General features: G+C 34.0%; 1 protein-coding gene across 7 annotated transcripts in view; it reads left to right on the top strand.

Annotated features, from left to right (window-relative positions):
* LOC5568881 (tumor protein D54) overlaps positions 1-9,926 on the top strand; it is a 47,516-nt gene extending 37,590 nt beyond the window's left edge. For 2 of the 7 annotated variants that reach the window (XM_001652556.2, XM_021842713.1), the window contains exons 2-6: positions 5,061-5,182; positions 7,809-7,969; positions 8,166-8,225; positions 8,717-8,879; positions 8,938-9,926. In XM_001652556.2, the coding sequence (XP_001652606.1) occupies positions 5,061-5,182; positions 7,809-7,969; positions 8,166-8,225; positions 8,717-8,879; positions 8,938-9,054 (623 nt within the window). In that variant the 3' untranslated portion in view covers positions 9,055-9,926. Of the gene's footprint in view, positions 1-5,060; positions 5,183-7,808; positions 7,970-8,165; positions 8,226-8,526; positions 8,539-8,716; positions 8,880-8,937 lie in introns of all 7 variants that reach the window. The other 5 variants (XM_021842712.1, XM_021842714.1, XM_021842711.1 and 2 more) reach the window with 5 other exon arrangements.
* The last annotated feature ends 2,202 nt before the right edge of the window (positions 9,927-12,128 follow it).

The raw sequence follows: 12,128 nt of genomic DNA, 5'->3' as shown, positions 1-12,128 counted from the left end.
AGATATCTATCTGCCATCAGCTGACGGCTACGTGGGTATTAGTTATGTGCGTTAAATCCGCTCAAAAAATTGGATTTTTTTTTTTTAATTTATCAATATCTTCGGAAAACGCTTGATACATAACTGTGTAAAACATGACCCTCAAATCCATCTGCATTTTTTTTTGTGAAGAAGCCTTCTGGTTCTGGGTTCGACCCGGAATCTTTTAGTAATATGAATTTTCTTGGCTTCCCTGAGTATAAAGTCACTGGTCACATTTACAATCTTCGATCTTAGAACACTGAACACAAGCTCTGTTTCAGAGAGGATTCAATACAAAACAGATTTTTTTTAGTAAAACCATGATATCTTAGTCATAATAAATTATATAAAAATAAACAAAAGATAAGTTTAAAAAAATAATATCATAAGTTTAAGAAAATTGGCAAATAATAAGCTATAGAAATATGACAAAATATTATAATATTTATTTATTCATTAGAGAGGTTTTAATTACAGAGTGATTCGCCATTTTATTGTTGACCATATTATATAAGGTACCGCGGGGCGAGTGGGAACGAAAAAAAACGATAGTTCCAACAAATTGTTCAATAAAATTTTCAATTTTTTCAAATTTTTCAATATTTTTCAAATCAAACAACACAATCACATTTTGGCAACATATTTGCTGGTGTGTGCATAAAACTGATCGAATAATTTCGAAATTGTGAAAACCTTGGAAGAAAGTCTTAGAATGAGCCAATGGACGCAGTTACCTCGCTAAACGGGGCAAGTGGGACCAATCCAGTTTCATGCGTCAATCCACATCAGTAAGTCAACCATTACAGTAATAGGATTGATAAATCATAGATTTTTAATTTTAAGTAAATATTTGATGTACATGAGAGATCAACCATAAAATACGTAACGTTTTAGGAAGAAAACCTTTATTTAATAGTATGTTATCTCACATTTAATATTAAATGAAAATTCCTCAATAAAAGCGTAAAAAGGAATTAAACATGTTCAAAATATGTCATTTATAAGTTGTCAATAAGAATGTAGCTCATAGACAATCAATAATTGACGAAATTATAAATATATTTTTTTTATATTTTATATGCATCACTACTTAATTTGGTTGAAATAACAAAAAAAGTTCAAATAAAATAGAAAAGTAATCGTTATCATAATGCATTTCAAAGTTCACCTTTGTGCTTGTTCAATTTTGAAGTCGTATTTCTAAAATAAAAAATAAAATAAAAAAAATAAAGAACAATTACACTTTTCTTCTCCCTCTTATGCAATTACGTAATTTAAGATTGATCTTTTTTGATAAAAATCATTTGTTTGAATGTTTTAGTGCTACTCTCTAGGAAAATGTATGAAACGTATACGATAAAGTGTTCATTCTGGTATTTGTTTTGATAGGTCCCACTTACCCCGGGTACAAACATATTTTGGGGTAAGATAGACCATCAAAAATTTCATATTAAATGAAAACAAAATACTGGTTTATCGTTAGCAGCTTGTAATAATACTTAAAATTGTAGCTTACAGATGAATATTCGATTTATAACACATTTATTTTTTGCGAGTCAATGCAAGACGTGAAACGTGTCACAATTTGTCATGCAAGTTGAAAATGGCGCTGAATGGACAACTGTTACATGAACCACATGGTAATAAAAATAACAATATTTTTAGTACTAAATACATTCCTTGTCATTGTATCTTCAACTTTCTAGAAGAATACCCCCATGAAAAACTTTTCCTAAGTGAGCTATGACGAAACGCCCCACTTACCCCGTATTCTCACTTGCCCCGGGGTACCTTACATGCAAAAATAAATGTTTAGATATAGGGTCAGCGTTCCCTTAGTGGACAGTCCCCTATAGTCGCACTAGTGGCTTTTTACGGCCGTTTTGCTATGAATCTTTTCAAAATATTTTTTGACATGAAGGTCAGGAGCTATTTATCTAAGTACCATTGATACACAGCTTGATTTTGTTCAAAAAATGATCGAAATAATTATTTTTGCCTAAAATTTGAGCTCCCTTGCGCCTATAGTTAACTTATTGTTCCTATAGTAGCACTAATGAGAGAAACTATTTTTTATTATACGAAATAATTAATGAATTAAGTACTTTTTTACATCAAACGAAAGCTTTTGATCCACACTTTGAAGGAAAAATTTAAAAGCTTTGTAAAAATACGGTTTTGATTAGTATTTTGCCAACGCCTTGGTGCTAGTGCTACTATAGGAACAGAAATTAGAAATAGTGCTACTATAGGCACATTTATTCCTATAGTGGCACAAGCAATAATAAATGCAAACATATGAATTTTCGCAGTTTTCATATTTTTCCCACAAAACCAAGATAAAAAGCTTTCAGATGATGTAAAAATAATGACGCTAGCGTTATTTTCCGATTTTATACGAATATTTGTTCTTAGCTATGCGGCTATTGGTACATCGACCCTACTAGATTTTTTTCTAAACCAAATCGTTATAAACTTTTTTTTAAACGTTGCTTTGAAATTAGAGCAGCTTGATTTTATTTACACAATCCATTCAACACTAACGGATTCAGCGGATTTCCCTTTCGTTTTCGTTTTGCAGCCTTTATTGGTCCTTCGAGTGGCTTGTCCGTACCCACACGGCACGTTTTTTGTTCATCGAACTATTTATGTCGTGTATAGATATCTATCTGCCATCAGCTGACGGCTACGTGGGTATTAGTTATGTGCGTTAAATCCGCTCAAAAAATTGGATTATTTTTTTTTAATTTATCAATATCTTCGGAAAACGCTTGATACATAACTGTGTAAAACATGACCCTCAAATCCATCTGCATTTTTTTTTGTGAAGAAGCCTTCTGGTTCTGGGTTCGATCCGGAATCTTTTAGTAATATGAATTTTCTTGGCTTCTATGAGTATAAAGTCACTGGTCACATTTACAATCTTCGATCTTAGAACACTGAACACAAGCTCTGTTTCAGAGAGGATTCAATACAAAACAGATTTTTTTTAGTAAAACCATGATATCTTAGTCATAATAAATTATATAAAAATAAACAAAAGATAAGTTTAAAAAAATAATATCATAAGTTTAAGAAAATTGGCAAATAATAAGCTATAGAAATATGACAAAATATTATAATATTTATTTATTCATTAGAGAGGTTTTAATTACAGAGTGATTCGCCATTTTATTGTTGACCATATTATATAAGGTACCGCGGGGCGAGTGGGAACGAAAAAAACGATAGTTCCAACAAATTGTTCAATAAAATTTTCAATTTTTTCAAATTTTTCAATATTTTTCAAATCAAACAACACAATCACATTTTGGCAACATATTTGCTGGTGTGTGCATAAAACTGATCGAATAATTTCGAAATTGTGAAAACCTTGGAAGAAAGTCTTAGAATGAGCCAATGGACGCAGTTACCTCGCTAAACGGGGCAAGTGGGACCAATCCAGTTTCATGCGTCAATCCACATCAGTAAGTCAACCATTACAGTAATAGGATTGATAAATCATAGATTTTTAATTTTAAGTAAATATTTGATGTACATGAGAGATCAACCATAAAATACGTAACGTTTTAGGTAGAAAACCTTTATTTAATAGTATGTTATCTCACATTTAATATTAAATGAAAATTCCTCAATAAAAGCGTAAAAAGGAATTAAACATGTTCAAAATATGTCATTTATAAGTTGTCAATAAGAATGTAGCTCATAGACAATCAATAATTGACGAAATTATAAATATATTTTTTTTATATTTTATATGCATTACTACTTAATTTGGTTGAAATAACAAAAAAAGTTCAAATAAAATAGAAAAGTAATCGTTATCATAATGCATTTCAAAGTTCATCTTTGTGCTTGTTCAATTTTGAAGTCGTATTTCAAAAATAAAAAATAAAATAAAAAAAAAATAAAGAACAATTACACTTTTCTTCTCCCTCTTATGCAATTACGTAATTTAAGATTGATCTTTTTTGATAAAAATCATTTGTTTGAATGTTTTAGTGCTACTCTCTAGGAAAATGTATGAAACGTATACGATAAAGTATTCATTCTGGTATTTGTTTTGATAGGTCCCACTTACCCCGGGTACAAACATATTTTGGGGTAAGATAGACCATCAAAAATTTCATATTAAATGAAAACAAAATACTGGTTTATCGTTAGCAGCTTGTAATAATACTTAAAATTGTAGCTTACAGATGAATATTCGATTTATAACACATTTATTTTTTGCGAGTCAATGCAAGACGTGAAACGTGTCACAATTTGTCATGCAAGTTGAAAATGGCGCTGAATGGACAACTGTTACATGAACCACATGGTAATAAAAATAACAATATTTTTAGTACTAAATACATTCCTTGTCATTGTATCTTCAACTTTCTAGAAGAATACCCCCATGAAAAACTTTTCCTAAGTGAGCTATGACGAAACGCCCCACTTACCCCGTATTCTCACTTGCCCCGGGGTACCTTACATGCAAAAATAAATGTTTAGATATACTAGATTTTTTTCTAAACCAAATCGTTATAAACTTTGTTTTAAACGTTGCTTTGAAATTAGAGCAGCTTTTAACAAAAACCTTATTCAGTATTTCAGAAGGAACCGCTTAGCTCTTCCGCTTGGGTTTCAAACTGTCCTTCAACATTGTATTACGTGTGTCTATCAACACAAGTACTTAATGAATAACCTGCACTACACTTGTTATACACCATTGTACTAACGCTGATCACCTGTTGCAAAAAGCCACACGTTCGGCGTTTTTTCCACAACTCAATCGTTTGTGGTAAGATACAAGAACCGATGCGGAACGAATCGCACCAACCTATATGTAGTATCTTACTCAACGCGTAGCCTCTAGATGCCATTTCCTTACCCCTATTCATGGGCGCCACCAAACAATGAACGTGATTATTGAAACAGTTAACGCCAACAGAAACACACAATAAGGCGAATTTGCGTAAATTTGACCTAACACTTGTTTTTATCTGAAGATATGTCTTGCTCACAACCACTTTCGTTTTCTCATTCATTTTCAGACAATTCTGGAAAATTGTCCGACGCATCTCCCGTCGGTTCGGTGAGCTCGGCCGAAATTGCTCATGAATTTTCTGGCCTGACCCTCGAAGAGCAGGAGGCGCAGCGCGCTGAATGGAGCCAGGTAAGTGTACTTTACGTTACAGTTATATTACAAGTACATTAGTATACTATATAGTATCGGTTCTACACTTAAATTAGTTCACCGACATCAGGAAACCGAATGCGAAAATGCAGCCGCTAAGATTTCGGTTGTTGTCAATACCGAATCTCGATATTTATTTTACCGAAAGATAGATTAAATTGATATAAATTTGTTTGGTCAACTTAGAAACATTTGAAGTCGACTACAAGTGAACTGTTTTGTTCATAAAGTGTTTCTATGCATAGCAGATTGTCTTGGTTTAGTTTGTTCCACAAATTCACAAAAGTCTGGAACTTCAGGTTTCAGGCTCAATAATTCAATGCTTACAACATAACCAGACAGCTTTATTGGACTACACAAATTCCTCCAGCAATTCCAGGAAATTCTTCAGGAAAAGATTCTTCCTCAAATATCTTTATTTGATTCCTGAAGGAATTTGTCTACACGCAGCGAACAGGACTATCGAATTTCATGCATTTTGCCTTATGAAAGGTGGAACCGTGGAACGATTATTGCAATACGAACGCTTTATGTATCGTTTTAGCATCACTCCACATCAAGGCGTCGATAGGCGCGTGGTGTACGCTCGGGCCTGTCGATTGCAAGGTTCTTGGTTCGATTCCAGGTTGCCGCGAAAACGTTTTTTGTTTTCAAATTCTGGTTTCACAAGGCAAATTTATGAATTTCAATCCGATTTCTTGTGGCGAATTTTCATAAGGGGTTCCTATGTTTATCGATAGTCCATTTGCCTGAGTGTAGTAAAATATCGAAGGAAGTCTATGGGAATTCTTGCAGGAGATTTTTAGCAATTCTTCAATATAATTAATTCCACAGGGATTTCATTCAGAAGCAGTTCCAGGGTTTTCCAGAAATTCCAGCAAGACTTATTTTGAGAAAAATTCCTAGAATCTTTTCAGTAATTTTGTAGTTGATTCCTTTTGCTAATAACTCAGCAGATCTTTCAAGTATTCCCATATTTTCAGAGATTCTGTCCTAGATTACAAGGGATTTCGCCAGAATATTATACAAGGTATAGTTTGGTGATTTTTTTCAATGATTTTCACTGCATTTTTTTTTTTTTCAGAAGAATCTTTTATGATTTTTTTGGGCCGTTCTCACTGATGCTCCATTTTTTTGGTCCAATTATATAACCGGTCCAAAAAATAGAACAAATTTCATGCGCTTTCACTACAGTTTGATCTAAATTCCTTCTTCCTCTTCTTGGCATTAACGTCCTCGCTGGGACAAAGCCTGCTTCTCAGTTTAGTGTTCTTATGAGCACTTCCACAGTTATTAACTAAGAGATTTCTTTGCCAAATTTGCCAGATATTTTTCAGGAATTCATGCCATGACACCTCCAGAGACTCGTCTCAGAATTCTTCCACAGATGCTTCATTTTTTACCAGAAGCTTTCTTTATGGCTATTTCGAAAAGAATGTGTGTTGGAAAAATACACCACGAAATTATTCAGAAATTCCTCCAAGTATTTCAGTAGTTCCTTCGAAAATTTCACATTTGACCTTTATTTGATTTGACCTTGACAGAATTCAGATACTTTCCAGATATTTCTCCAAGGATTCCTCCAAGGGCTCCTTCCAAAATTCTTCCATCGATTTCTCCAGAGATTCTTCCAAAAAACCCAATTTCTTGAGAGATTCCTTTACAGAAGTCCTTCAAGAATTCGTATATTTTTTTCGAAAATTCCTCCAAGGATTTCAGTGATTCCTTCATGGTTGCATCTGGACATAATTCAGACAATTTTCCGGAGTCTCTCCAAGGATTCTTTCGATAATTCCTCCTGGAATTCTTCTAGCCTTTCATCAGGAATTCCTCCAGAGATTCTTAAAAGATTTATTCCTTAAATTTGTCCAGGGATTCATAAAGCGGATCTTCAAGAGATTTCTCCTGGAATTTTTCCAGCGATTCCCACAGGAATTTCTCCAAAATTCACTTCGAAGATATTTCGAGGAATTATTCTAAGACTATCTTGTTAAGAAATAAGAAGTATTTTCGAGAACTTCTCCCGTTTTCCAATAATCCCTTTAAGGCTTTCTCCAGAAATTCTACCAAAAATTCATCCAGGAACTCTTTCGAAAATTCTCACGGAGATTCCTCTAGGGATTCACCAAGGCTTCCGCCAGGAATTTTTTGAGGTTATCCTCATACAGGTCAACCTCTTGATATAATCATGAACGAAATTCCATGAGGAATCCATTCGAAAGTGCGTAAGTGGTCCTTTAAAAATCGTAAATTAATTCTTTACAAAATATTCGGAGTAATCTCTGAACCGAACTTGGGGCAAAGGCCTGATGTAATGTCCCAATAAAAACTATTAGAAGTATTCTTAAATAAAAGTCTGATTGGATTCTCTAATGAATCAATCTTTTATGTCCTAAGCTTTTTTAAAGTCATTTTTGTTTTTTCGCTTCTTTTCGTTTTCATTTGTCAGGCATGAGATTTCTATAGTATCTATTTTTAAGATGCTCAGTCGCCTTGCCCTGAAGTTGTTGAGTGAAAATCATCATAGATTCTACTTCGAACATATATTTTACACAATGCTACACATGCCAGCACTAGTATGTAATTTATTATCATTTGAAAACAGGAATTGGCACGTGTCGAGGAAGAAATCACCACCTTGCGGACTGTGCTGCAGTCCAAGATTCGACATTCAAGCGAACTGAAGCGCAAGCTGGGCATCACCGTGTGGAAGGAAATCACTGACGATGTTAGCCAAGGCCTCAAGAATGTCAAGGAGAGCAACGTGTAAGTAGCTATTCTGGTGTCATTGGCAAGTCAGCGTTTTGAATGCAATAGTTTCATAGTATATAATAGCTCTTATCCCACGCATTCTTGCAAATCAATTGGAAGTTCTTTTGCTCTTAATTATAATTTACAATCCACTAGTTATAATCTTGTTTTGTTTTATTTTGCTTTTTATTTCGTTTTCGTTTCGTTAAAGTTATCAAACGGTCGAGACCAAAGTTGGGGAAATCACGACAGCAGTCACCAGTGCCCCAATGTAAGTATCGTCGAACAAAAAATGTTGGTTGTGTCCTCTCCTCTGTCTGTCGTCTTGTTGCGTCAAACCTTTACAATTTTGTTTTTCTATTTTTCAAAGCCCTATGTACCTTCCACTTTATCTTTCTTTAACTTATTTTCTTACTGTTAAAAATGGAGTTTTGATTAAAAATGAATCTTAATTCCCGATCTATTATAAACACTAAACAAACCGGCTTAACCCTCGATAACGATGTGCATTTCCCTTGCCTATTTATGTCTTTCTTGATACAACCCGCTGGCTTCCGCTTTTACGCATGTAGGATAGCAAAGGGGTGAGTACTGTTGTAAAATGTCCAATAATTGGCCTAAATGTAAAGCATGTCATTGAAATTCCTTGAAAGTCCCCAAACATTTCTCATCCCTTTATGTTGTATAACCTATATAACTGTTAAACTTAAATCGAACATATTTCCAACAATCGAAACGTGTCTTGCTTTCAACAAATTCCAGTTATCAAAAAACTGAAACGGCCCTCAAGACAACGGCCGGTAAGACTACATCCGTCCTCGGTGGAATCACCAGCAAGATGACGCAGAAGATATCCGAGATGAAACAATCGGATTCCTTCCGATCATTTGAAGAAAGGGTTGGATCGGCCTACGAGAACGTCAAGGTAAGGGATATCGGGATCGTACTGATAGCGCAATAGTAACATGATGATCCTTTTTCAGTCTAAAGTATCCTCGCGATCAAGCTCCGTGCAAAGCTTGTCAGATTTACAGAACGATGAACGTCGTAACTCGGTAACGACTCCCACAGCAATTCCGGAAGAGAAAACCGATCCTTAATCACTTATTTGTCGGGAACAAACACAGCTGTAGTAACAGCGGTAAGTACAGATCGGAAAACACTAGAGAGCATTTTTCACGTTTTTGGCTACAGATTTGTGAGGTATCACTGGAGAAAACCTAGACAGGTTATTGCAATTTATATGTTGTTCTTAGGGCACTCTAAAGTAACATTAAGAAAAAAAAAAAGCTATACGACAAAAAACATGATATTTTCTCACATGCAAGGCTTTGGATGTACACCCTGGACGTGGAAACAAGAATGACTACCAATTGAGGTGCAAAGTGAACAACCATAACTCGAGAGTAAAATTAGATCCTCTTTGTTCTACACCGCCACCTCGTTGGCTAATTAACTTTAGTTTATGATATCACACGAGTTCGTTAGGCAGCGTAGAGCCGACGCCACTTTATTTTTCTTATCTTAAATATAAAACAACACAATAAAAAGTCTACTGAATGTGCCTAAATGTAGTGTTTTTCCATCGTGGAACTCATGAATAGCGTTTTTGATGAATTTTCATAACTTCTATCTCTGAAAGGGTGCGCTCTACCTACACACGTGTGTGTACTTAAACATAATGTGTTATTCCTGACAATTCAAATGGCCAACAAATTCGTCGCTTTTCTTTCGGTATTCTTTGCCCATCTAATAAGAGCCTACAAAAATCATATAAGCGAACTATATTTTTCTTTAAACCTACATCAATAAGACTATAATATTTAAATCTATTTAGACTAAACTAAACATATACCTTACTTTGAAAGTAGTGGAAGGTATTACTTTGTGAGAAGGAAACGATAGTATGTGCTCATAACGGCTGGAGAAGGCAAGAATTGTGCATTGCATTAATACATTCTATAAAATGATAGCTGTAAATGGCGTATGATATTGATCCGAAACATCCTTCCATCCATCCGAAAGTAGTGCTATTTGTTCAATTCTATTGTTGAAATGATTGTTTCCAGATTTATTTTATTTTATTTTTTTTTTGAGAAATTCTCTAATACAATTTAGCACTCTCTTGCTAAACATACATGCTTGAATGCAGCTCAAATAATCTAGGTAGTACAGAACCATTTCCTTTAAAATATTTGTTCAGAATTCCTGATATGTCTCCATTGATTTGTTCAGCGTTCCTTAATACTTACATTCCCACAATTTTGATGTAGGTACTATTTTTTATAAAAAAAAAACGTTTTTATGAAAATGGCTTGAACAAACAATATTGTAAATGGGTTAATTTACAAAATCAGTCTTGAATAGTTTTAGTATTCAAACAGTTAGTTAACTGTGTATTGATCCAATGCGTAAGGGGCTGTCCATTTATTACGTAAGACATTTTTCGGGGTTTTTCAACCCCCCCTCCCCCCATAGTAAGAGTTTTTGTATGAAAATTAAAAATAAATTGTATGGCGCGTAAGAAATCTCAGACCCCCCTTCCCCCATAAACCCTTACGTAATTAATGGACCACCCCTAAATAGTCAAATTCTATTCAAAGCAACAGAGCACTGGGCTACCATGAAAAAAAGAGAGTTGAGATTTCTTCCAAAGCTTTTGTTTACGAGCTTTTGTTGCGACATCGACATCGAATTACTTCAGAGATTGCACTATTGCCTCCTTCATGGATTGTTCCAGAAATTCCCCTGAATAATTGATTCCGAGCTGATTTCTGCTTCATTTTCTCAAATTGCGCTACAGCGAAACTTCTTATGAGTCATCTATTTTGCGAGGTCATATCCAATGTTGAAACATTGGAACAAATGTCAAATAAAATAATCAATTATTTCAAGCAAAAATCGTTACAATCTTCTATTGCCACGATTAATGCGTTATATGTTTAGGTTAAGTTAGGTTAAGTATATTCAAAGCGTTTTTTTTTCTCTTATAAGCAGGTGAAATCAACTCACCTGTAAAAAATCTGAACTGCTACGGCAAATGAAATGTAATATGTTATTAACAAAATGTTAATAAAATCTTAGATTTGTTTTACCAAATTAGGATGATAGTGTTGTCTAATAACACAGAACACCTAGATATAAGAAATAATGAATGTAATGTTTAGAATGATACTAATAAAGAAATTAAAAAAAACTATTTTGCGAGAAAGGAGAAATCAATCCATGTGCAGTTTTCACAGTTCACAGTTTTCAGTGTGTTGGTCCAGAAATCTTGATTATGTGCAAATCGTACTCAATTGTGATAAACTTTGTTTAGGCGTGCATTATTTCTACCTGGTAATTTTCTTTATCTCATGGTTTGTTGGAGAAATCTCCCTAGAGTACGCTCAGCAAGCGATTCCTTTGTTTTCACCACCGAAGTGGTTTTTTAGGTTTTCGCGTTTTGCTGGGCAGTTCTGGTGACGAAATTGAAAATGATTGGCAACTTCCCTGTGAACGATGGACTATTAATTGATGAGCTCGTTTCATGCTTCTATTTCAAATAAGTTATATATGTAAACACAGATCTTTCTGTGACAACGGTTCTAATCTTACGGTTTAGCATTTAGTAAAAAAATACATTGCTCATTGCTCAAGTGTCGATATATTTTTATTCTTCTTTTACATAACAAATTAACCCTCTAATACTCAATTTTTTTTTTCATTCTAAATATCATTTTTAGTTATCTTAAATCATTCTAAACACGTTTTAGGCAATGATTTATTTTTATTCGCAAATCTATAAAAATTGATTTTTGATTTTTATATAAGGTACCGCGGGGCAAGTGGGAACGAAAAAAACGATAGTTCAAACAAATTGTTCAATAACATTTTCAAATGTCGATATTTTCCAAATCCAACAACACAATCACGTTTTGGCAACATATTTACTGGTGTGTGCATGAAACTAATCGAATAATTTCAAAATTGTGAAAACCTTGGAAGAAAGTTTTAGAATGAGCCATTGGATGCAGTTGCCTCGCTAAACGGGGCAAGTGGGACACATCCAGTTTCATGCGTCAATCCACATCAGTAAGTTAAACATTACAATAATAGGATTGATAAGTCATAGATTTTTAATTTTAAGTACATATTTGATGTACATTAGGGATCAACCATAAAATACGTTACG

Source organism: Aedes aegypti, chromosome 2 (assembly GCF_002204515.2).
Source record: "Aedes aegypti strain LVP_AGWG chromosome 2, AaegL5.0 Primary Assembly, whole genome shotgun sequence".
Lineage (NCBI taxonomy): Eukaryota > Metazoa > Arthropoda > Insecta > Diptera > Culicidae > Aedes > Aedes aegypti.
Note: the sequence above shows the minus strand (reverse complement) of the source record. Positions and strands in the feature narration are given on the sequence as shown.